At 57.3% G+C, this 26,123-nt stretch overlaps 1 protein-coding gene across 1 annotated transcript in view; it reads left to right on the forward strand.

Annotated features, from left to right (window-relative positions):
- Positions 1 to 10,273: 10,273 nt before the first annotated feature.
- The window catches only part of CALN1 (calneuron 1), a gene marked incomplete at both ends in the record, with an annotated part of 119,049 nt that continues 103,199 nt past the window's right edge, over positions 10,274 to 26,123 (forward strand). Inside the window, one exon of the mRNA XM_082294849.1 lies at positions 10,274 to 10,399. Coding sequence (XP_082150975.1) covers positions 10,274 to 10,399 — 126 coding nt within the window. The remainder of the gene's footprint in view (positions 10,400 to 26,123) is intronic.

The raw sequence follows: 26,123 nt of genomic DNA on the forward strand, positions 1-26,123 counted from the left end.
CCCCCTTCCAGCCGGGCCCCTCTCCCCTGGGCTGGCCTGGGTGCTCACCCATCAGCCACACCTCCCCGAATTCCTTCCCCCGTGCTTCTGACGAGGTTTTGGTGTTACCTCTTCAGCAAGTTGTTGTTCAGACCCCTTTTTGGCCAACCCCACTGTTCCTGTCCGAGCAATTTGTCACATCCAGGGATCTCTTTCCTCCCTGGATCCACTTTCAGCCTTTTAACTCTCCCGCTCTGCTGGGTTGCTGCACAACCTTTTGTCCTTTTACCTCTGGTTGGTTTGGCAGTCTGTGATTACTCCAGGTTTGCAACAGAGAGTTTAAAGCAGTTAATTTAACCTTTTAACTTCTCCTTTTTTACTTCTATTCAAGCAGCTTCTCAATTTTTAATGTGTTATATAATTTTTAATTACATAACAATCAAAATGTTGTGTGTTTGCATATTTATACTTTTATATAATTAGTATAATATATGTTTAGCAAAATCCATATTTGAGTCAGGTGTATATATATATATATATATGTATGTGGTGTATACATATTTGCAGTAATAGAATGAATTATTACATCTTGGATTGGTCCAAGATGTAAGACCAATCTTACATCTTGGACCAATGTCATCTCAGAGCCAAGCAGAGCTTGTTTTCTGCTTCCAGAGTTGAAGTTTTTCCATCCAAGAGTTCTTTGTTGTTCCCCCAGCCCTGCCAAGGCCAGCACTGCCAAGGCCAGCAACAGCCCCACGTCTGTTGAAGCCCCCAGGGCTGGGGACTCCAGCAGTGGGGCAGGAGCTGGGATGTGCTGGCTGAAGGCATCTCCCTGCTCCCCTGGAAGGAAGGCCTTGAGCCAGGGATTCTCCCTCCCAGCGGAGTCAGCTCCCAGCTCCCATCGTGTCCTGGCTGGGTTTCCCTCCTGCTGCTGCCTTGCCCTGTGTAAATCACTGGAAATTCACTGAACACGGAGAAAAGCCCCAATTTGCTGCCTGCTTTCCCTGTGGGGTGAGCTGTGTGAGCTCTGCGCTCTGTCCCGGGGATATTCAGGCATTCCCTGGGCCTGGAGCCGCAGCAGCTCCTGATTCCTGAGCCCTGAAGCTCCGGCCCTGCTCTCTGCTGCTCCCGGTGCCTGCCAGACCCCTGGGGCACGGCCCCCTCATCCCCCTGGAGTGGCTGCAGCCAGAGGGGCTCAGAGCTGCCCTGGCCACCAGGGCGACCTCCTCCTCCTCCCTGGGCACCTGTGCCAGGGCTGGGCAGCCCTTTCAGTGAAGAAATTCCTGCTGCTGCTGCCCACCCTGAGCCTCCCCTGGCCCAGCCTGAGGCCGTTCCCTCTCCTCCTGTCCCTGTTCCCTGGCAGCAGAGCCCGACCCCCCCGGCTGCCCCCTCCTGTCAGGGACTTGTGCAGAGCCACAAGGTCCCCCCTGAGCCTCCTTTGCTCCAGCCTGAGCCCCTTTCCAGCTCCCTCAGCCGCTCCTGGGGCTCCAGCCCCTTCCCAGCTCCTTTCCCTGCCCTGGACACGCTCCAGCCCCTCAGGGTCTGTGTTGTCCTGAGGGGCCAAGGACTGACCCCGGGGTTTGAGTTTTGGCCCCACCAATGCTGAGTGAAGTCATAATTTAACATCCCCACTCGTTCACTGATGGCAATTTCAAACCCCTTTCATTCTGAAGTCACTCCTGCAGTGCTGTGACAGTGGCCAAATTAGAGGTGGCAGGACTATTCAGGCAGGCCTAAATTAAGTAATAATTGAAATGTTTGAAGGAAAATGAGAATGGTTGTTGGGGTCAGCCTTAAACATGTTTTGCTAGCAGCTTGCAGAAGAATTCTGATGAAAATTGCAGTGCTGTGTGAGAGATGATTGGCTTTTATTTCAAAGTAAACAAGTAGAACAGGAGAGAAAGGGGAAGACACACAAGAGCACGGTTAATAAGATGTATAATCAAATTAAAACTTTTCCACAGCTATACTGCATGAGGTAAAGCTGCAGAGTTTAAATAGAGAATAGCTTCTGCTTACCAAAACCCCAGAATGTTTGAAAGCACATTGGACTGATTTATACATCCCATTCTTTACAGAGTATTTCTTTAATTTGGGGAAACGAGGCCCCTTTTGATAAGTAATAGCTCAAAGTGCTGCTGGGAAACACCAGCAGCACAGAAAAAGTTATTTTAGAGATCTCAAGAGCTGCCAGCCAAGTCCTGTTTTAGGAAAACATGTGAATTCAAATTCAGTGGCCTCAGTCAGTGGCACAGGGCACACACTGAGCTGAAGAGACCGTGTCTGTTTTCCTTACAGATCCTGACTTTTGCTTTCCTGAGGCAGGAAAACCAGTTCCTGATTTCCACAGGAGCACCAAGGGCTGCTGGAACAGCCCGGGATCATTCCTGTCCCCTGGCACTCAGTGCTCTGGGCTGGGGACAGGGTGGGCATCGGGCACAGGTTGGACCTGATGTTCTTGGAGTTCTGTCCAGCCTCAGGGATTCCATAAATGTGACTCTGCACCACAGGGCCACTTCCAGAGGAGCACTGTGAGATGCCAGGACAGGTGACAAGGTTTTAGGCATTCAACACCTGGATCCCAGTGCTTCCCATGTTTCCAAAGGCTGGGATCAAGCCTTGGTGCTGTCAGAGCCCTGGGGGCAGTGACCCTCTCCTGGGCCCAGTGTCACCAGGGAGGGATTGTCCTGCTCTGCTCTGGGCTGGGGCGGCCTCACCTCAAATATTGGGTGAAGCTTGGGGCACCACAATGAAGGAGAGACATTGATCCATTAGGAGAGACATCGATCCATTAGGAAGCATCCAAAGGAGGCCACGAAGATGGGGAAGGGCCTTGAGGGGAAGAGGAGCAGCTGAGGGCACCTGGTCAGTTCAGCTGGAGCAGAGGAGACTGAAGGGAGACTGATCCCAGCTCCAACTTCCTGGGGAGGGGAACAGGATGGGCAGCTCCCATCGCTGCTCTGGGGACAGGGAGCGGCTGGGGCTGGGCCAGGGAGTCTCAGGCTGGGCAGCAGGGAAAGATTCTTCCCCCAGAGGGTGCTGGGCACTGCCCAGGCTCCCCAGGGAATGGGCACGGCCCCGAGGCTGCCAGAGCTCCAGGAGCGTTGGGGCAGCGCTGCCAGGGATGCCCAGGGTGGGGTTGTTGGGGTGTCTGGGCAGGGCCAGGGGCTGCGCTGGGTGATCCCTGGGGGTCCCTTCCCACTGGGGATGTTCCAGGATTCTGTGATGCCCTGAGTCCCACCCACGCCCTGCCCATGGAGCCCATTTAAGCCCAGCCTTGGGCCTCCAGAGCCAGTCTGGGCTGTGGATCAGTGTCCAGCTGGGCTTTCCCCTCTGGCAGCATCTCAGATCTCTCCTGTGCCTTCACTCCCACCCTTCATTCTGGCTGCACCTCCCCTGCAGCTTTGTTTTCATCTGCTCCCCACTGAGCTTTTGGGTGGAGCTTGGATCCAATTTTTCCCCTTTTCCGCAGTGTCACCAGCACTCAGCTCTGCTCACGGAGTTCAGACCCTGCAGGACTCCTTGGGGAGGGTGCCGGTGGCCCCTGTTCCTGTCATTCCCACCACGGAGCAGATCCAGCTCTGTCCCTCCCTGACAAACCCCTCCTGACCCGACATCCCAGCCTGGAATCTCTCCTGCTGGGTAAGCGTCACCATGAGGAGCGGTGACGTGGGCTGGGGTGAGTTTGGCTTCCCAGCTGGAGCCTCCAGGAGCTGCTGCTGCAGCCAGGAGCAGGATGTGGAGATGGGGTTGAAGCGGCTCCTTGGCTGGCTGAGCACACCCGAGCGCTCAGGCTGAAGCCCTGCTGGAGCCTGGAGCTCTCCGAGAGCCCAGAGCTGCCTTGTCCCTCCCTCGGCCGTCAGAGGCTGCAGCTCTGAGTCAGAGCCGCTCTCTGCCGCTCCACACTGACGTCCTTGGCACGCCAGCCTGGCCATCCTTACAAACACCTGCTGGAGCCTGGCTCCGGCCCAGACCTGCCGGCTTTGGACCTAAACCCCATTTCCCTTTGGTTCCTCTGCTCCTGCTTCACTCCTGGCTGGGGCTTTGAGCACAGGAGCCTCCTGCTCCGCACAAACTGGCGCTTCCACCTTCACGGCAGAGGCATTTCCAGGGATTTGCTGCAGCACACGGCAATTATGTGACGGAAGTTGGGTGGAAGGGAGCAGGAATAATTTGCAAGTTCTGCCAACAAAATCTCGTTCATTTTTGTTGTTGTTTTTTTCCTCCCCATACCTTGGCAAGACTCTTTCCTGTTTTTCTTCCATTCCGTGGCAAATGCACAATAGGAACAGGAGGTCAATCACTCAGAATTGTCAATTTATAATTTTTCTGACGTTGCCAGTTGCTTTTTCTAAAGACAGTGAGCAGTGTGTGAAGCCCTTGTTGGGTAACAGACAGAATTAGATGATTTCTAAATTTCCCAGAGCTTTTAGGTACTCAGCACACTCCTTCCCTCATATCCCGTGGCTCTGTATTTGTGCTAATAAACTGAATTGTTTCAGTTTCGGTTAATCTCTAATTGTTTAAGTCCAATTGACCCCAGAACTGCCGCCCTGCAGGTTTTGGGAACAGGATATGAAGGCAAAAAATAACAACTGGAATGGAAGGTTCTGTGGAAGAAGCCCAGGATGTCAAAAATAGTATTTTTGTCCAAATCCTTCCAGCAAAGCTTACAGGATCAAGAAGGAATAAGAAATGATTGTTACAGATCCAGGAGGTCAGAGAAGCATGGCTTGGTGAGCAGGGAAAATATGAAGTGCTGCCTGTAAAAGGGAAAATGAGTGAACCTTCAGCTGGGGGGGGAGGAAAAGGCAGCTACAGGGAGGGGGGAAAAAGAAAATTTCAGTCAAACTGCGCTGAAGTTGACAGCTCTCTGCCAAAGTGGTCCCTTCTGGTTTGGGTCAGGAAGCAGTTTGGGATCAGCTGAAGCAGCTTGGATTTGGTGAGTTCAGCTTTAGAGGAATTGTTCACTGAATTTTTTTCAAGCAGATCATTTTAGGTTGCATGGGAAGCTCTCCAGTGGGGAGAGTGGGGAGCTGAGCCCATCCCTGGGCTGGGAACAGCTGAGGCAGCAGGGATGGGAGATTCCTGGATAAAGCCCAGTCCCAGCCTGGCTCCAGGTCGTGTCCGTGCTCCCCTTCCCGGGTTTCCCAGGCACAGTCTGTGTCCTGTGGTTGCACGTGGAAATTGCAATTTGCAGTCCCGAGGCTCAGCTTTGGTGGAGCAGTGGGGCAGGAGCTGGGATGTGCTGGCTGAAGGCATCTCCCTGCTCCCCTGGAAGGAAGGCCTTGAGCCAGGGATTCTCCCTCCCAGCGGGGTCAGCTCCCAGCTCCCATCGTGTCCTGGCTGGGTTTCCCTCCTGCTGCTGCCTTGCCCTGTGTAAATCACTGGAAATTCACTGAACACGGAGAAAAGCCCCAATTTCCTGCCTGCTTTCCCTGTGGGGTGAGCTGTGTGAGCTCTGCGCTCTGTCCCGGGGATATTCAGGCATTCCCTGGGCCTGGAGCCGCAGCAGCTCCTGATTCCTGAGCCCTGAAGCTCCGGCCCTGCTCTCTGCTGCTCCCGGTGCCTGCCAGACCCCTGGGGCACGGCCCCCTCGTCCCCCTGGAGTGGCTGCAGCCAGAGGGGCTCAGAACTGCCCTGGCCACCAGGGCCACCTCCTCCTCCTCCCTGCAGACACCACCAGGGTCTGGCAACCTTGCCCCTTCTGGGTAGATCTTCCCGGCTTTTATCGGCTGCCAGGAAATGAAGATGCTCTCACCAGTCCCATTGTTTATCAGGTTTGGGTTTTCTGTGCTGGCCTGAAGCCCCAGAGGGATTTGGGACTGAATCAAGATGAGCTCTGGGTTCTGCTGAGACCATCAGAGAGCGAGGAGATCATTTGTATGATCCATCAATGGGTCCTGGATAGGCTGGAGGTGGCCAGGGGGCTTTGCCTGTCCCTTTGCTGAGGGCTGTGTCTCAGGAATATCCTGTACATCCCTGAGTGTCCCACCACAGCTTCCCCTTCACCCACTGCCCTGGATCCCACCTGCAATCACTGTCAGGGAGCACTCAAGGCATCGCCCCAGGGCGGAGAGGTGTGCTCATGGCAGTGCCCTTCCCTCCCCACAGGAACAGGGGCACAGAGAACCTTCCCACCCCCTGCCCAGGTGCCAAGGGCCTTCCCTCAGCCTGTTCCTCAAGGGGGAGGGCAGCGCAGGCATTCAGGATTAAATCCTGGCATGGAAGTGCCTGCAAGCCCTGTTGGAAGTGACAGGGTGACCTGGGAATGGAAGTGTTTTGGGATGAAGGCTTCAATGATCCACGGTCTCCCTCCCCTCTTCTCCGCACTTCCCCAGCCCTCTCTCATCTGTCATCCTCTCCACCATCCTCTGCCTCTGCTGGAAAGAAAAACGGGATGGGAAAGGAGAAAGGCCCAGGGGGAAATGTGGGAATGCAGCTGCCCCAGCACCAGTCGCAGCCGCGTCGTTTCTGGTGTGTGAGGAGGAGCTGTGGTGTGAGGGAGCCCTGAGCCTCAGCCAGCCCCGTACCTGCTGCCAGCCCCTGCTGCAGGGGTGAAGTCTGGAGCAGCTGCTCATTTTCATTTTAAGCCGTGGGTTTTGGGCTATTAATAAGCCTGGAAAATAACCACATGTTCCCTGAATTATGTAACAGATGTTAAATTCCCCGAGATGAAGAGGTGTCAGCCTGATGGAAGAAGTGACGTGAGGACCTTTCTCTTTCCTTGGAGCTGGGTTTCTCCTCTTATGAGCAGAACTGATTACCTGCCGCTGGAGAGGAAAGAAACCGCTGTCACCCCAGCCTGGCCCCAGCCCCAGCCCTGCTCCGTGCCTGTGTTTGTGCTCCTCCTGCCTCTCTCCAGCAGCACATTTTGGAGACAGGTGTCACCCGAACGCCGTGGAGGGATGTGCCGAGCTGAGAGCTGCTCCTGCGTCACCGTGCGGAGCTGGCTCCGGAGCGGCCGCATCCTTCCATTGGCACCGAGAGCGAGGAGAAGGGGGACAGGGAACCCAGGGCCAGCAGGTGCTGGGCCAGCGAGGGGGCTGGGCGGAAAATGCCTTCCCAATTAACTCTTTCAGTGACACAGCGGCCACCGAGGGTGGTGTGAGATGGGCTGGAGGCAAGGGCAGAGGAGGTGTCTTAGGCAGGGGGTTAAAAAGGGTTTCATTCAGTCTTCTCTTTGGTAATTTTTATTTTTAGGGTGGTTGTTCCTGATCTTCCTCTCTTCCAGGGTGAGCACCACTGGGGAAAGGTCCTCAGCAGTTCAGAGTGGTGTTTACCCAGCATGGAGCTCTTCCTAAAATCCCTGCCTTGGCATAAAGGTTGAGGCCACACCTTGAGGATGAGGCACCTCCAATCCTGTGTCCGGTTCTGGGCTGCTCCAAGGAAGACCCTGAGGGGCTGGAGCGTGTCCAGGGCAGGGAACGGAGCTGGGAAGGGGCTGGAGCCCCAGGAGCAGCTGAGAGAGCTGGGAAAGGGGCACAGCCCGGAGCAAAGGAGGCTCAGGGGGGACCTTGTGGCTCTGCACAAGTCCCTGACAGGAGGGGGCAGCCGGGGGGGTCGGGCTCTGCTGCCAGGGAACAGGGCCAGGAGGAGAGGGAACGGCCTCAGGCTGGGCCAGGGCAGGCTCAGGGTGGACATCAGCAGGAATTTCGCCATGGAAAGGGTGCTCAGGCCTTGGCAGGGGCTGTCCAGGGAGGTTTGGAATGCCCATCCCTGGAGGTGCCCAAGAAAGAACTGGAGGTGGCACTCAGAGCTCTGGGCTGGGGACAAGGTGGGGACTGGGCACAGCTTGGATTCGATGATCCAGAAGATCTTTTCCAGCCTCAGTGATGCTGGGATTGGAAGGTGGAGCGGAGCTGTCGCCAGCTGCCGGAAACAGCCGGGCAGTCCCTGGGGAGAGCCGGGCACGGACGGGGATGGGGATTGGAGGCCCAGGGGTGCCACGTTTCCTGTGGGTGGAGGTAACACAGGGACTGAGACAGCAGAGGGACGCCCCCCAGGAGGAGCCGCTGGCTGCTCCCTCCCAGGGCTGGCCCTGCTCAGACGGTCATTTCTGACCCGCCCCAGCATCTCGTGTCCCGCACCCTCGGGCACAGCGGTGAGCGCCGTTCCAGCACGGGAACCCTCGGGAACGCGGCTGGAGGCACAGCCGGAGGATGGGACAGGCCCTGCTGGGGCTGCGCTCCACCACCACCACCGCCATCCGTGCGGCTGCAGGCGAGGGCCCTCCTGGGTTCCTCCCCCTTCTTTCACATCCTGCGCCAGGCAGGGACAGAAACGAAGGGAGTGACTTCCTGCTGCGTGTGGAATTCAGGAGGATTTAGGATGTACGGGAATCTCCTGAGCACAGATACCTCGTCCGGACAGGCTGTCACAAGGCTGGGTCCCCCAGGCGAGGAATCGATTCTTGGCCACTTGGCAGTAAAAAAGAAACATGTGGGGAGCGGGGGACTGGATGTGGGGTGGTTTCCCCATTTCTGCGCAGTTCCCCTTCCCTCGTCCTTCAGGAGCAGTTGACAGCCTCGGGGTTATTCACTGCTCACCGCTGATTAATGGGCTGCTAATGGCATCACTTATTTCATTATCCCATCTGCAAGATCAGTCACTAGCCAGCGAAAAGGAAAGCCCATTTCTTACTGGCATTTAGTGGTTGGCTGTCGGGGTAAAGTGCAAGGTTCACATTTAAGAAGAGGAGCAAGAAGAAAATTTCCTTTCAGGAAGAAAATTTGCGCTGGAAGTCATCTGTAAGTCTGTGTTACCCAAAGAGTGGAGCTCAGATATCAGAGGAGGTGTTGCAAAGCACAGGGATAAGGGAGGTAGCCCAAAAAATGTAAGGACTGTATCAAGAAGGTGCCCTCAGAGGGCTGGGATAACAGTGCTGTGAGTAATAATAATAATTATAATGAATAATAATTATTATAATGAATAATAATACACCTTGGAGGTCTGGGTCAGAGCTTAGGGGCTTGAGGTGTTGAGCAATTGCAGGCAAAGAAATTGTTGCTTCCAATTCTCCTTCCACACAAAGGGAGAGCGAGGCCAGCTGGCGAGTGACAGATGGGCAGGGAACAGCACAGAGGGGACAGCCAGGGCACGGCCCGGGGCGCCGGCAGGACCGGGGCTGGCACGGAGCCGCTGTCGGAAAGGACAGCGAGGGGCAGGTGTGGGGCACCCGGGGCCACCGGGGCCAGCAAAGGGCGAGGAATAAAGGGCCTGTTACAGCACAGTGAGAGCTTGGCTGAAGGGCCAGAGAATCATGGAATATCCTGAGCTGCGAGGATCCACAAGGCTCGTGGAAGTCCAGCTCCTGGCCCTGTGCAGGACAGTCCCTAAACCACACCAAGTGCCTGTGAGCGTTGTTCAAACGCTCCTTGCCTCACCGGGTGATGCCCCAGAGGGAATGGGGACGGGGGGCAGCCAGGTCTGAGCCACGAGGGACCCTGGCATGGCCACACTGGGAGGAAGCAGAGCTGTGGCCGCTGGGTGGCAATGGCAGCAGGGCCCTGTGGGGACGGGCAGGAGCTCGGTGATAGCACAGAGGGGATGGGCAGGCTTGGAGGGTTTGTGTGTCACGCCTGGAGGAGTGGCACTCCCTGAGGGGACACCCCGGGGGTCCCTGTGGTGCCCTGCAGGGACACCTGGCACGGGCACGGGCGGCCGCGGCCCCTCCTCCTGTGCCCGCACATCCCGGGAGCGCGGGCGGCGACCAGCCCCTGCCGGGGCACCTCGTGGCACAGAGGTGGGGACGCTGCAGGGACCCCGAGCGAAGCGCTCCAGGCCGGCACTGGCGGCACTGGTGGCACTGGGCTCCTGCCCGGGGTGGGGCTCCTGGAAGCCCGCGTGGAAGTTTGGAGGAGCCTTTCCAAGGAATGCCTGGGGAAGCTGCAGGTCTGAGCTGTCCCAGCCCCGGCTCTTCCATCCGCTCCGTGCCAGCTCTGCACTGCCAGCGCACGGGCACACGGCCGGTGCCCCCGGCAGGAGCGGGACTGTGTCCCAGAGCACGCCATTCCCGAGGCACTGCGCATTCCCTGCAAACCCCGCTTTTATCGGGAATGAACATCTGTTCCAGATGTGGCCGCGCGGCGCCGGCGCTGCCGCGCTCCTGCCATTGTTGTCCCGCTCCCCGGCTGGCATGAATTATTGAGGGGCTGAGTTAAATAAATGATGAGCCCCGCCGTGCGTGCTGAAGTTTGTGTCGCTCCTCGCCCGCAGAGTCGCACTCCGGGCTCGCCTGTGCCCATGATGAGCTCGCCCAGCGCCCGGGCCGCGCCGACTCGCCTGCCTGATGGGGCTGATCCAGGAGCCGGCCGAGGGGCAGCCCAAGCATGAAGGAGGCCGCGGGGATGAGGCTCCCGGCGAGAAGGAGGAGCCGCCGCAGCGGAGCAGGCAACCAGAGTTCCCCTCCTGGCAAGTGCTTTTCTCCTCCCCGCTCCCTTCCCGGCCGGGCGAGGGAGGGAGGGAGGGACGCTCCTCTCCCGGGGGTGGGCGCTGGGGACACCGCGTGTGCGGGGAGGATCCCTGGGCCAAACCCCGGCGCAGAACCGCACCCCAGGCAGCGCTGAAGGCGGACAAACCCTCAGCATCTCCCGGGAGGGCGGAGGGGCTCTGGGCTGGAGCCCAAGGTGGGTCCAAAGCGAGCCAGCCCCTCCTCTCCTGCTGCCTCGCGCCTGGGAAGTCCGAGTGGAATTTTGGAAGCCTGGTAGCCTTGGAAATTGATTTTCTTTTTATTACTTTTCTTTCCTCACCATTTTGAAAAATGGCTTGACTCACAATTGCATGAGGCTGTGGGGACTCACCGCAGACCATCTGTTTCAGCTGTTAACAGTCATTAATTCTTTCGTATTTTTTGCTACTTTCGAGACACTTTGGGGAAAAAAAAAACATGTTCTGGATGGCATTGGAGGAGTTCAAAGTCACTAACGCTTTTTTCTCAGAGAAACAATATGCCGTGGATGCAGTTGTTCTAAAAGAAATACATTTTTATTGGCTTTCTAAACGGGGGATCAGTCTCCTGCGGCCATGCAGGAGGAGGACACGGTGTTTATCTCCTTTTCGCCATGTGTTTGGCTCATACCTGCACTGCAACCCATGGGGTGAGGAGGGTTTTTCTGGGTTGAATCTATTGCAGAAAGGCTTTCATTAAAAAAATACAGTGAGATTTTCTCTTAAGCCGCTGCATTCCTGGGCCCAGGCACTCGGTGATTAACTCAGCCGGATTGTCCCCGGTCCTGCTCAGGCGCTGGGAAACGCCCCCACTGCTGGGACAGGAGCTCCCAGCTCACGGCTCCGGGCTGTGGATGGGGAGCTGGGGCATCTGGCCTGGGAAATAATGGAACAAACCCATCCTGTGGTCACTGTTCCCCCCAGCCGGGGCACATCCATCCTCCTGCCTCGCCCCTGGCGTTCCCTGAGCCAGCTCTGCCAGGGGGGCTGTTCCCGAGCCCCTGGCCAGGGAATCCAGCTCTCCAGGGCTTCAGCCGAGGTGTGTTCCCCACCTGCTCCATCAGTGGCTTCATCCAGGACTTGGGATGCCCCCCTGGGCTTCACCCCAAAGTCCCCCTGGAGGTTTGCCTGTGGTTCATGGAAAGTTTTAGATATGCAATGCAAAAACCTTCCTTGAGTTTCGCAGGGAGGGACAGGACACAGGGAATGGCTTCCCAGTGCCAGAGGGCAGGGCTGGATGGGAGATTGGGAAGGAATTGTTCCCTGGGAGGGTGGGCAGGCCCTGGCACAGGGTGCCCAGAGCAGCTGGGGCTGCCCCTGGATCCCTGGCAGTGCCCAAGGCCAGGCTGGACATTGGGGCTGGGAGCAGCCTGGGACAGTGGGAGGTGTCCCTGCCATGGCAGGGGTGGCACTGGATGGGCTTCAAGGTTCCTTCCGACCGAACCCATTCTGGGATTCTGTGATTCCATGATTTAAGGAAATGGAAGAAGAAGGTGCAGTACCTTGGGAACACCAGCTCCTCCAGGGATGCCAAGTCCTTTGTGCCACCACGGAGCTGTGGGGTAGGGAGGGCAGAGCAGAGAGCTCCGGGCTCGTGGCTGAGCTGCTTTGGGCCCTGCACCTGTGCCAGGAGGTGAAACATGGCCAGGAGCCTCCAAAGCTGCTCCTGGGGCTGCTGGGGGGGAATGCAGAGCGGGGACAGCCCTGCCCTGCCAGTGACACCTGGGGGTGACAGCCAGCAGCCGTGGAGCACTTCCAGCCTTCCATTAGGACTGCGGCTCTCAGAGAATGACAAATGTGGCTGGAAGAGGCTCCCTGGAGCTGGCCAAGGAGCCCTGCCCGGGGCTGGCTGGGGGAGCAGCTCCTTGGCAGCGGCTCTGGGGCCGTGCTGAGGCTGAGCCCAGGCACGAGGGACACGTGGGGACAGGGGGTGGCGCAGGGTGGCAAACCCCAGCCATCGCCACGGCGTAAAGCAAAGAGCCCGTAGGACGTGCCCTGAGAGCTCAGCCCGGGTCTGTGTGACCCCACATTCCAGGGATGGATTGGAGCCACCTCCTGACCTTCTCCAGGACATCCCTGGGTCTCTGGTCTCGTTCCTGAGCCGGGGCTGTGCCCTGGGTGCTGGAGGACAGCCAGGTCGTGCTTGCCAGCAGAAGGTGCAGGAATTCACATCTGGAACCTTGGAGACGTTTGGGGCCTGTGTGGTTTTCATTTGAGGCCTTTCCGCTCTCCATTGACTTAATTAAAATTAAAAAAAAAAAAAAAAAAGAAGCAGGCAGGATTGGGCTTTTTTTTTTCCCCTTTTTTTTTCTGGTCAGATGCCTGGCTCGGAGTGCTACAGAGCCAATTTTCATTTTGAAATTTCCTTTCATTTTAAAGCTCCCCACAAGAATTTGGAGCTGCAAACCGAAATGAGGAGGTGTCAGGCTTCACAAACCAACCCAACCCCAAACCTATTCATTAACTCAAAAAGCATCTTCTGTTTTGTCAATTTCTGGGAAAAAATTAACTTTGGGTTTTTTTTTTTCAAATAAAAACACTGCTTTTTTAAAAAAAATAACTGAATTAAGCAGAAATACTCCTCATGTTTTGCTGCAGTGGGGGAGAAATGGGGGTTGGCTCTTGGCTGAGGGCTGCTCTCCCCTTTGCCCTCCCTGCTGCCAGCCTGTGCCATGGGACAGAGAATTTCTGGGGCATGGGTGGGGATTTGCAGCTTTGATAAAGATGATTTGAGATCCTGGGGCCCCCATTAGTTCCTGATGGCCCAACATTTGTTGCTTTTCTCTGCATCCATCTCCTCCTCCTCCTCCTCTCTCCAGGAGCTCAGACCTCGGTGCACCCCGAGACCCCACAGGGCGCAGCCTGAAAATCCCTCCCCGCTCCCAGTTCAGTGAGCAAAGGGAAGATCTGTGCCCAGCAGGAAATTTGCCCATTAACACCCCAGACACCAAAGTCTCAATGGAGCTCTTCCCCCTGAAGCAGCTCAGATGCCTCTCCCTGATGGGAAGGCTAAAAATAAGCACATTCTCCACAAACAGCTTAAAGATGTTGAAAAGGAAAAGCAACAAAGGCTGGAGAATGGGTGAGTCACGAAATTACAGGGCTATCTTTCGAAGAGCAAAACAAAACACGCGGAGCCCCCAGCCCTGGCTGCTGAAATCGTCGGGAATTTGGGGCTGGCTTGGGGCTCTCTGCCCTTTGCAGGCACTCGGCTGAGCCTTGTGGGCTCCGGAGGGGGGAACCTTCCCCAGTTCTGCTCCAGCAGTGCCGGAGCCTCCCTGTCTGAACGACGAGAGGAGCCTCAGCAGCGGGGACAGGAGGTGCTGTTCTCTCCTGCGTGGGCATTGCTGGAGGGGTTTTTTGGGATAACCCCCCTCACACGAGCTCCCGGGATGAGGAGCCTTCCTGCAAGAGGCATAAGCCAAAATTCCTGTCCAGAGAGTATCCCCTGGCCCCAGGGGAGCCTCAAGTGTTTGGAGTCTCAGCTGGGAGCAAGATCTCTGTGGGTGCCAATGCTGTCGGTACCTTGAGCTGGGTGAGATAAAACGATTAAAAGGAACTCTCCGTTTGGGATTTTCCCCCCACCCTCAAGGTCTCCTTTCGATGAGCTCCACCAGGGTGGGCTCTGTTGCAAAGCTGCAGCTTTTTTAGCATTTGCAGATGAGCTTGAATCAAAACGCTGGCATTTGAGGCAGCAGGAGAGGGGCTGGCCCGGTGCCAAACCTGTGCCTACATCTGATGTTTGCAGCCAGCCCCAGGCTCTGGAGCAGGCTGGAATGAGCCCTTGGATCTGGGCAGGTGGTGGGGCTGGGGATGCCGATGTGCTGGTGCTGCTGCACCCAGCCTCGCTGCCGGGGTGTGGGACACCCTCCTCGGGGTCTGGGGGGGCTGCAGGGTGCCCCTTTCTGCCCATCACTGAACCCCAGGATGGTTGGGTTGGAAAGGACCTTAAAGGGATCCAGTGCCACCGCTGTCGTGGGAACACATTCCACTGTCCCAGGTAGTCCAAGCCCCATCCAACCTGGCCTTGGGCACTGCCAGGGATCCAGGGGCAGCCACAGCTGCTCTGTGTCAGGGCCTCACCACCTTCACATCACCCTCAGCACCCTCATCCGTCCTTTTTGTGGCTGCAGGAGGGGACAAAGGCGGGCAGTGCCAGGCTGGGCTGTGTGAGAGCCTGGCCCGTGTCCCCAGCCCGCTGTGGCACCGCTGGCTCCCTCCCGGCCCAAAGAACCTCTTGATCCATAAATCCATAGCCCAGGCTGGCAGCTCCAATAAGAGCTGTGCCCAAGGATCATCAATCCTGGAGCAGAGCTCGCTCAGCAGTGATTTAATCTCAATATTCCACTCTGAAATGCGCTAATTAAACTCCAGGAGAAAGCATCCAGTGCAGGAGCGAGGTGGAGGAAAAGGAAAAATAAAAGTTTCTCCCGGAATAATTCAGCACCATTAAAACACAAAAATCCAGGCTAGGGAGCAATTGTACTCCTTCCACCAAGTGTTTCAGCAGAAATAATGGGATAGGATTAAGCAATACTGAGAATGTGGGCTGCGAGTTGGAAACCTCTCCCACTCGGGAGATCTGTGAGCCCGTGAAAGGCTCCTGAGCCCTCTGCGGGGAGGGGGACAGTGGCTGCTTCCCAGGACATTCCAAAGGGGAGTGGGCAGAGCCCCTTGCCCAGCACTGGGGGGAAGGAAGGATTGCAGAGCTGTCCCCTCCAATGGCCTTCCTGATTTTCCAGGCTTTTCATTCATCCCTACCTGAGCAAAGCCCTTTAATCCCACCGAGGACTTTCCCCTCTGAGGGACGTGGCAGTTTGGCCATCCAGGCCTCCCATTCGGCTGAAAGGGATGCTTTGCAGCCACCCAGCTCTCCCGGAGCCGTAGCCGGGCTTGCCCTGCCTCCCCTTGGACACCCAACTTATTGCTGCCGGACCCGCGGCGCTCTCGCCCCACGCCGGGCTCCAGACCCCAAACACGGACCCTGCCCTGCCTCGGGGGCTTTGCTGGGGAGCCCCACGGAACGGGCCTGCCTGGAGTGAGCGGCTCGATGGCAAATGACACCGAGGGCTGATCCCCGGTGGGTGTCCCCAGGCAGGGCTGATCCTCGGTGCGTGTCCCCGGGCAGGGCTGATCCTCGGTGCGTGTCCCCGGGCAGGGCTGATCCTCGGTGGGTGTCCCCAGGCAGGGCTGATCCCTGGAGGGTGTCCCCGGGCAGGGCTGACCGCAGCCCGCCCTGCTGCCGCCGTGTGCTCGGTCACGCCGGGGTTTTACTGTCCCCGCCTGTATCGTTTCCAGGAGTGCAATCCAAACATCCTGAGGGTGATTCCCGAGGAAGCCCCATCCTTCTGGAGAGCTCCATCCCAGCTCTGTCCCTCTGCCACCCCCGGCCCCGGAGCTGCCCAGGTCACCTTAAAACCAGAGGGTTTGCAGTGATCAGCTCTGTATTCTAACAAAGAACAAAAGGGAAAGAGCCGTGGGCTGCTCTTATTGATGTGGACACAACCTGGAGATATTCTGGATCTATTCGGGGATTAATAAGGACTCGTCCTTTCACTATTTTTGATAATAAAGACATCAGCCTGCTGGATTTTCCAGCTGCTGTTCTCAGCCATGAAGGTTGGAACCTTTCTGGTTAATGTTTTCCAGAGCTGAAGGGAAGGAAATTAGCTAAAGGCAGGGAATAGCATTCCCAAATGAGGGGGTTTGCCCCCATTTACTCACACAGGCAGCCCAGATGGAGATGAGGGAGCTGCAGGTGAAAGTTTCCTCATGGATCAAGGGAAGAAATAGGAATGAAAAGTAAAAGGACGAGGAGACTGATCTGCATCTCTTTCTGATGGAACAACATTTGGTGCCATCACTCACCTTCCACTGCTGGTGCTGAGGGCATTGCTCCTGGAGCAGGGATTCTCTTCTCACTGAGCACAGGAATGCCAATAACTTCATAAAAATGGTAAAACTGCGGGATGTAGCCCAGCCCTGGTGGTTTCTAAGGGACTTGGAGCATGGCTCAGTTCCTGAATTTCTGTGCAGGCAATGTCCAGGCACTGGGAGAGGGGCAGTGGGATGCAGAAATCCCCCCCTGGGGCAGGACAGCTGAGCTGGTGGAGCAAAAAGGGTTGAATATCATTGGAGATGGGGTTTACAGTTTGCATAGGGAGCAGAGAAAGCCAAAATCCCTCTGCCCCCGGGTCCTGAGCTGCAGATCATGTTCCTTCTGATCCCAGGAAAATCCCAGCATGGGGAACACGGTGACCCATGAGGCTGAAGGGAAGGAGACAGGAAGGATTTTACATCAGAAAAGTACAAGGGAGACAAGATGTGAATTAAACACCTTTGAGCCCTAAAACCGACACTCTGCAGGCTTTGTCTGATGCTCACACGGCTGTGGGAGTGTTGCTGGAGATGACGGGTGTCTCTCCAGGCTGTTTTCCAGATCCAATTGAGGCAATTTTAGCTGTGTTGGGCTCCCATCAGAGCCTCTCCTGCAGTCAGCTGCTCTCCCCAGCACAACATCTCTGCTTGCTTTCAGCCCAAATTGGTTTCACTTAAACTTCCCCCCACTGGAAGCGTCCTGGCCCAGCTGTCCCTGAGGGGTCAGGGCTTTGCTGGTGGCAGGCAGTGATCCAAGGGCTGTGTGCCTCAGGAGCATTCCAAAAGGGAGCTGGGAAGCCAAGCGAGCTCCACCGAGTGCTGGTACCAGGCTGAAGGTGACTGCAGCAGGGAAGGAAAGGGATCTGCTGGCTGTGGGGGGGATTCAGCCGGGGAAGGGAGCTCCTTCAGGCACTGCCTCTTTCCCAGGGCAGAAATCTGGGGCTCCCTGGTGCGGCCAGATCAGCGATGTGGATCTCCCTGCTCTGCTCCTCTGCCTCCAGCATCCCGTGGGGGTCGGGCTGGCTTGGGGGCCCTGGGTTTGGGGAGAGCACAGTTTGTGCACACAGAGCACAGGAGACACCTGCAGATGTGGATTCTTCTCCACTGCTGCTGCCCAAGAAGTCCAAGACCATTCTGGACAATATCAGCAATGGTGGGGCCAGCAAGACCAGGGCAGTGAGGGCAGGGATTGTCCCCTGTGCTGGCACGGCCAGGGCACCTCCAGTCCTGTGTCCAGTCCTGGGCCCCTCAGGACAACACAGACCCTGAGGGGCTGGAGCGTGTCCAGGGCAGGGAACGTAGCTGGGAAGGGGCTGGAGCCCCAGGAGCGGCTGAGGGAGCTGGAAAGGGGCTCAGGCTGGAGCAGAGGAGGCTCAGGGGGGACCTTGTGGCTCTGCACAAGTCCCTGACAGGAGGGGGCAGCCGGGGGGGTCGGGCTCTGCTGCCAGGGAACAGGGCCAGGAGGAGAGGGAACGGCCTCAGGCTGGGCCAGGGCAGGCTCAGGGTGGATTTTGGGGAAATTTCCCCATGGAAAGGGTGCTCAGGCATTGGAAGGAGCTGCCCAGGGAGGATTGGAGTGCCCATCCCTGGAGGGATGGACGTGGCACGTGGGGACATGGGTCAGTGGTGGGCTTGGCAGTGCCGGGGCAGTGACTGGACGTGGTCCTGGAGGTCTTTTCCAACCAAAGGTTCTGTGCTCCTGCAAAAGGAACTGGCAGCTTAACCCCCCTCCCTGCCGAAAGGAGACCCGGAGACACAACTTCCTGAGGGGCTCGGCCCCACAGGAGCGGTTCCCTCCCGGCTCTGGGTTTATCGGGGCCGTGCCCTTCCCGGCCCGGGGGGGCTGGGGCGGCGGGCCCGGAGCCGCTCCCTGCGCTCAGCATCGCCGGCTGGGCTGGAGGATGGGGAGGAGGGGGCGGCGGCGGGGAGGCCCGGCGAGGAAGGGGTTAGCGGGGGCCGCGGCGCGGGGCTGGCGGCGGAGGGTGGTCCCTGGCCGGGCCAGGGGAGCGCGGCGCGGCGCGGCGGGGCTCGGGCTGCGCTCGGGGCTGCGGGGCCATGGGGCGCTGAGCCGGGGCTGCCGCGCCGCGCCGCTCTCCTCCTCCTCCTCCTCCTCCAGCATCGCCTCATCTCGGTCCGGTTCTTCGCTTGTTTGATTTGATTTCATCCCTTTGCTCGATTTTTTTTTTTTACATTATTTTTTTTTCTCTCTCCGCCATCCTCACCGCCCAGATCTCTCTGTGCCTCCTCCCTCCATCCTCCTTTGAATTACTCGTCTGGGAGCGATCTGGAGGGGGGGGGGGGGGGAACAGTGGAGCCGAGCAAACCTGTGGCGGAGGAGGCGGCTGGTGGAGAGGTGAGTGAGGAGGTGGCGAGGGATGGGGAGCTCGGGCTGCCCCCCGGCCGGGCGGGGAGGAGGGGAGGGCTCGCAGGGAGCCGGCTGCGCGCAGGCAGCGCCCTCCCCTCCCCGGCTCGGGGGCACCGCAGCTCCACGGGGAACCTGTTGGGGCTTCAGCCAGCCTTGCCAGCCGGGTCAGACGGGCCGGCAGCCGAGCGATGCCGGCGGGGGATCCGCGGGTGGCCGCGGGGCTGCGCGGGGGGGATGCTCGGGATGCTCATCCCCTCCTCCCCTCGGTACCCAGCCCCGCGGTGTGATGGATTCGCGGCTGTTCCCCCTCTCGGGCGGTGTGCGGCTGTGGGCGCTCACACGCGGGTTTGTGGAGTTGCCATGGAGCGGCACAACATCACTTCGGCTGCCCAGAAAACCTTTTTTATTCATTTGCTGGCCCCCCGCTCGTCCGTAGCGCGGGTGATGTAATGAGAGCTCGGTGTCCCTGCGGTGTCCTGCTCCCGGGGAGCTGGACACGGGTGGAGATCCCAGATCCCAGGGCACAGGGAGCATCGGCCATCGGTTCGAACGGATGGGTCCTAATGGATCTGTCAAACCCAACAAATGCACTTGACGGAGGAATTTGGCCCCAAACACCTCCTGATGCCGCTGCCGGCAACCAAAAGGCTCCGAGCAGAGTCGTGCCCGTCCCCGGCTCGGAGCTGTGATGAGCCCAGCCCCGGCTGCTTTCTGCTGATTCAATCGCCAGGTTTAACACCTGATTTGCAGCGATCGCCTCCTGCTCGCCCCCTCGAGCAGCCCCGGGGCTGCAGTGGGGCGGGCCGAGCTGCCGGGCTGTGCCGGCTCCTGGGCGAGCCGCTCTCGGCTACTCAGCAGCTCCTCAGACCTTTCCCACCCACCAAGTTTCGCTGTTTTCCATGGAGCAGCTGCCTCCCCCTTAGCGCCGTGCCGCGCTCACCGGCGGGGTGCCTGGCGAGCTGTGTCCCCTCCCGGTGGCTTTGGGAGAGTGGTGAGTGGGAGAGTCCTCGGGATACGGATGGGCTGCGCCGGGACATGAGAGCGGGACGGGAGCTGCGGTGGGAGCGGCTCCCCGGGCTCTGGGTGCCGGAGGAGAGGTGTGTGATCCTGCGTGGCTCCAAGGGCTCGCTGGACTACAGGAGGAGCTTCCCGCAGCCTGGGAAATGGAATTTGCCCGCTGTTGAGCTGTAGAATAGCTGCACAAGGCCGGCGCTGGCACAGGACTGGAGCGCCCGGGGTGCTGGCATCACGTAGGCAGCTGCCACCGAAATGACACACTTGATTGAAGGCCAAAAGAACCCAATACGTAACTGCTGTGATTAAGCTCCATATGATGCCTCAGAGCAAGTAAAAACCCCTCCTTCATCTCATCTTGCTTGTAACGAGACAGCCGTTGCAGGGCTCTCATTTGGGTCATGTTGTGGCTTTTGGGGGATTTTGGGGGGGTTGTTTTGGGTCGGTTTTTTTTTGCTTCTGGCTGTACACACCCATGACCTGCAGCAATCTGCACCCCCGCGATGCCCCCTGAGAGCCTGGGGCTGTAGGTGTGCTGCTAGCTGGGAATACAGATCCGAGCAGGTAAGAGCTCCCGATGCCGTTTCTTTACCACGGAATATTCCAGCTGGCTCCCCGTGGGGAGGGAGAGGGTCTCTTGCACGCGCCCTTCCCCCTGGAGTGCATGTGTGGGACTTTATTCCCGGGAAGGGTTTGACGGGGAAGCTTCATCCTTTCAGTTCGGGGAGTCTCGGTGGATGCTCGGCTGTTTGCTCAGGGGATGCTCTGGACCTGTAGCCAGATCCTCTCTGCACTGCACCTGTGGGTAAAGGCTCTGCCCGGAGGGGTCTGCATGGCTCGGGGCAGAATCGCACCGGGAAGAGAGGGACCGCAGCCCGATCCTGCTCGGGGTGAAGCTTCCAGGGGGTCTCGGGGCTGCAGGGCTCTCCTGGGCAGGGTCTGTCCTGCAGGAGCTGCGTTCTGCTCCTGAGTTCCTCAGCAGTGTGCAGAGGTTCTCCCAACGCCTTCCCTTAAGTTCTCGGTGGGGCGGGGGTTTGGTCCTGGGAACAGGAGGATTTGGGCAGGGAACAGGAGCGCTTCGCAAGCAGCTCCCTGCCATCGAGCCCTGGCTTGCGAGGAGAAAAAACCCCAAACCAAACCAGAGCAAGAGTTGGCACAACGGGTGATTTAACCCGAATCTCCTTCCTCGCCTCCCTCAGCCGGGCGGGGAGCGGGGCTGAGCCTCCTGGCTCCATCACCACGCAGGTTCTGTCCAATCGCAATGTGCTGGAGGGCTCTGCTGATGCAGCCGATCCCTTCCGTACCACGGCGGATCTGTAGCTGTAGATGGGTTTAGAAACAACATTTTGGTGGCTGCTTGTCCGGGCTTTCCTGCCCCAGCCCAGGCGCGTTTCAATGGCCGGTCCCGTGCGGCTCCCTCCGCCTCCAGGAAAGCTGCCCCTGTAAGTTCGATGCAATGCAAGTTTCTCGTTGTATTTCTCTCGAAATGTCCTAATTTCTAAGCGAAATCATGGCTTGACCCATGAAACGAGGGTGCTGTGCATGTTTTGTCTTCCAGAGTTGTGGTAAACTGAGCAAAATGCGCACTGAGAACTCCTTGGACTAGAAATGCCCTCCACCATCATTTTAGATTTGTGCTCATAGAACTTTTATTGATTTGGGATGAAATATGGCAGGCAGTCTATGAGGAGATGCAAATTCAAACAGGCAGAGCCTTTTCAGAAAATGCTGGGAATGTCAGAAGGGTCTGAGAGCGTTCACTAGTCAGGTGCCTTCCCGAGGTAAATGGAGAGGGTTTTTGATGTTGTGTAAACAAGACCAAGTCAGTTTTATTCAGTTCAAACAGTCCCCAGCTAACGATGCACTGGGAATCGATCCTATGGAGGAGCTTTGCAAGGCTGGGGAGGCTTTAATTGTGTTTTTAACCTGTGAATGTGGTTGGTGTTAAAAGTGTGAGCCAGAAACTCCAGTAAATGCTGGGTATTATGCAATAGTTCTTGGGCTATCATGAAAAGAGGGCAATAGAAACAAACTGGTTTATAGGTCTGCTTTTAATTAACTGCAGCCTCCTTCGATAAAAGCACTAACATGTGAAAATGGTTCTCAGAATAAAGACATTAAGCAGTGGCAATAAAAGCCACAGTCTGAATTCAGTCTGTTGAACCTGGAGCCCATGGGCAGGACCTGGAAAACGTAAAGAAATACAGTGGGTGGTTCTAAAAGTGCCCTCTCATTCCTTGAACTTAACATCAGCCTGTGGAGGCTTGCTGGGCATAACTGCATTTGCATTTTTACAGCAGGAGAAAGGCAAACCTGAAACATCTGCACTGAGTTCTGTCCCCGGGTGTGTCCCTGAACATCTGCACTGAATTCTGTCCCCGGGTGTGTCCCTGAACATCTGCACTGAACGCTGCCCTCGGGCCTGTCCCAGCTGGGGCTTCCAGGCCCCTTTTTGGACCTGGACCCTTCCTGGACCTCCCTTTTCCAGGCATCATCCAGCCATGTCACCTGGCTGGAGGGTTTGGATCCGTGTTGTTCCGTGCCCGGAGCGTTCCCTGTTGTGTGGGCAGCTCTGCAGGTTTGGTGGCTGTCCCTGGGTGGGGACACTGCCCAGTGGGGGTGGCAGGGCCCAGTGGGTTCATCTCTGAACCCCCAGCACTGAGCGATGCCTGGCGGAGCTGGGGGGAGGTGCAGGTTTGGGGCTCTCTGATCCATCCCTTTTCCTTACCCTCCTGTATTTCCAGGCCTTTTCCCGAAGTCCTTCCTGCAGTATCTGTAGGGGTTTGGATATTCAGGAGTGCAGGAGGGTTAAAATGGTGCTGCTTTGCCTTTGAACAGGCCCCGGGCAGTGGGGGTTTGCTGTGGTCCCCGGGTGTCCTGCAGGGTGCTGGGGTGGCTGGCACAGGTGACAGCACGTGCAGACAGACAGGTGACAGCGGGGAGAACGCTGTGTGCATCTCATTTCCTTGGCATCTCTGTCTCCTGGATGCTGAGCTGTTAAACCAGAACGTGAGCCAGCCCCAGGAGCTGGAATTTGTTCGGTTGCGGGAATGGCTCCGCTGATGTCCTGCACAAACCCAGTTCGGCTCCGTCCCTTCCCAGCCTCTGTTCCCTGGGTTTGTGCTCTCCCCCTGCCCAGGACCTGCGGGGGTTGGGGGGGCGCAGCCTCCCGGAGTTAATGAGTTGTGCCTAACGAGGCTCTGTCCCCTCAGAGTGTGCAGAGACACCTCCGTGCCTCTGAGGGGTTTCCCCTCCTGCCAAACCTTGGGCAAACAGAGGAGGAAGCCCCGGGCCAGGTGAGCCCTGCTGGGCTCCCAGCCTGTCCCAGCACAGGGAGCTGCAGGAGCTGCTGTGACCCCAGGGAAGTGTCCCGTGGGCAGGGTTTGGATACCTGCACTGTTTGTGCTGCTAATTAGCAAACGTCCCAAAGGGTGCACGGACACATCCAGAGGCTGCCAAGGATGTCACAGGAAAGTGTTCTTTGGGATCTGTTTATTCATTCAGCCCCAGAGACTCTGCCCTGACCCCTTTTAAAAGCAGCACTCGAGGAGAAAGGGACTCTCTCCTTTTGCCCCTGAGTATCCCTGACCTCCTTGGGGCAGTGATTTCCCCTCTCAGCACATCAGCTCTTATGCAAATGAGATTCCAAAGAGCTGATCAGCTCTGCCAGGTATTAAGGTTGGGAACAGCCAGCCCGAGAGAAAATCCCAGGAAAACCAGGAAAAATGAAGTCTCCGTAACTGTTTCCAATTATCCAGAGCTGCTGTTCTCCTGGTGCTTCAGGAAGAGACATGGGAATCTCTCAGGGTCGAGCTGTTTACAGAGTGCTTGTGGATTTCAGACCCCCGCCAGCATCAGATTTCTCTCGTACGTTCCCTTCAAATAAAGGCTGACATAAAAATAAGGACGCTGTAATTTGTGCCACCCCGAGAGCTCAGTGCTGCTCCAGCAGGAAATGATCCCTGGGGTTCTGGAACAGCTTTGCTGAGATCTTCCAGGGAGCAGGAGCTGGCAGGGAAAGCAGCACAGACTGACCCTGCTCTCCCTGACAGGATCTGGTGCCTGGGGAATTGAGGATGGCGAGGTTCTCCAGCACGGGCTGGGGCCAGGGAGTGCTCCGTGCTCTGCAGCCTCACAGCTCCGGGGCTTGGCCCTTGGGAAAGGCCCATTCCCAGCGACTGCTGGGTGTGGGGTCACTGGGATACTCCTACCACAGGCAGGGGGTGGGGTAAAACAGCTGCTCCGAGGGGATGGATGGATGGACAGAGGGAGGGATGGACGGAGAGAGGGATGGACACACAGACCACCTTTGGCAGCAGTGCTGCAAGTCCTGCGTGTCCAAGGCAGCTGATGTTCCTGGTTTCTGCAGGAGTGGGGCCACTGGCACAACAGTCCCTGTGCCCTTTGTCCCCACAGCCCGTTCCCGGGTTAGTGACAACCAGCCTGGTGGCTCTGGACACCTCTGGCTGGGCCAGGTCTCCCTCTGGGTCTGTTCACCCTCTCCCGGCAGCCTGGGATCCTCTTTGGAAACCTGGATCCCCTTCAAGCTGGGCCACTGTGTCTGAGGACACTTTTCCAAGGAATCTGCTGGCCCTGGATGTTTGCAGGGGAAGTGCTGGGAGTGGATCTCGGTTGGAGTCTTACACTCCGATCCACCTCAGTTTGCATAAAATTGCTCCGGTGCTGGGGTTGCCCTTGTCCCTAACTCCCTTCTGCTCATTCCTGCGTGTTGGTGGCTCCAGCCACCAGGGAATTGTCTGTAGGAACCATCAGCCACCGCTTTAAAAAATAACCCTCCCCAGATGTCCCAAAGCCTCCTTGAAAGAAGAGGTCTGGCAGAAGTCAGATTTATTGGGAGCAATTAATTGTCCTGCTAAGAGCCCTCAATGTTTTGGCATTTCATTAATAAGACGTAATCAACCACCAGGCTATTTGGAGTGTGTTACTCTGTCAAATCCGCTGTTAATTGTCACTATTTGATAGATTTCATGTTTATAATTACCCGTGTGTGACGCAGGGTGTGCTCTGAATAATCCATTGTGTATTGTTTTGTGAAGCAGGGCGCTGGGGGTGCCAGGAATCGCTGCTGCCTCCAGGGCTGATTCATGCCCAGCCAGGGGAGGGAACTGGACAGGAGGGAGTGAACAGAAGCTCCGAAAAGTCCCCTCCAGCCAGGCTCAGTGAGCCCGACAGCCGTGAGTGGAGGAGAAAAGGGTTCAGTAGAGCAGGCAGTGTGTTGGGGATGGTTACTGGGGCGAGGGTGCACCAGTGACATTTCCTCCTGCTTTGATGTGCTCCTCAGCTCTGCTCTGAGCTCTGGGATATTTTTTTTCCTTGCTGTCAACAAGGACCTCGTTCCCAGCGTTCAGTTCTCAGTGATCTCGTGTTCTTGTACTCGGGGAAAAAAAATGAGCTGAGTATTCCAGAGAAAGGAAATTGGGATCTTTTAAGTGTGTGAGCAGCCAGGACTGAAGGGTGGGGTCGGTGTGAGGGGCTGGGCAGGGGCGGGTGATGCTCCAAAGCCTCTCTGGCACCCCTGACCTGCCGTGGGTGCTCAGCTGAACCTGCTCTCCGTTGGTTTTGTCCGTTCTCCCTCTCCTGAATGCTGGAGAAGCTGATTTCTGGGAAGGGGGGCAGGAGGAGCCCCCTCTCCATGCTGGCAGGGATTCCTGGCGGGCACTGGGTGGTCCTGGCTCCCCTGGCTCCATCCAGAACAGGATGCTCTGGGCCGGGAAAACAGGATGCAGTGGGCTGGGAGTGCTGTGGCAGCTCCAGCAGCTCCATCATCCTCCCCCAAGGGTGGCTTCTCGTGGGTTTGAAGGTCCAGGAGGAGCTCAGAGCCTCCAAAGTGGGAAACAAACCATCAGCAGCCGTGGGTTTTCAACCCTGTTACCTCCAACAGCGTCCTCCGAGGCACCGGGGCCTGGGGACGGGCTGGGGGTGTGTCCCTCCTGGTCAGGCAGGAGATGTCCCTCCTGGTCAGGCGTTTGTTCCAGGGGTTGATCACCTTTGCAGGTCCCTTCAGCCTCCCACCACAGCCCCCTTCTGCCTGGAGACCTGAGAGGGTTCCGTAGCCTGCGTTGGTTTTCTCTCCTAAACCCTCGTCCTCTCTGGAAAGGGCTTGTTTTGGGAAGCCCAGTGTGATGGACACCGTGGCTGTCCCTGGGGTCCTGCAGAGGAGCTCAGCCCACACGAGGCAATGGGAGGCTGGGATAAAAGTTTCATTCCCAAACTGATTTTTTCATGTTTCCAGGTGAATTATTAGAGGGGAGAAGAGATTGGAGACTTTTGTTGCATTGCTGGCTTTTTTTTTTTTTTTTTTTTTTTTTTTTTTTTTTTTTTTTTTTTTTTTTACTTTCTAGCATCAACTCAGAGGCTTTCCAAACCTGGAAGATGGAAATGTTTTACTAATCTTGGTTAAACACAACTGGGGGCA

This window comes from Coloeus monedula (genome assembly GCF_965178545.1).
Source record: "Coloeus monedula genome assembly, chromosome: 20".
NCBI classification, from domain to species: domain Eukaryota; kingdom Metazoa; phylum Chordata; class Aves; order Passeriformes; family Corvidae; genus Coloeus; species Coloeus monedula.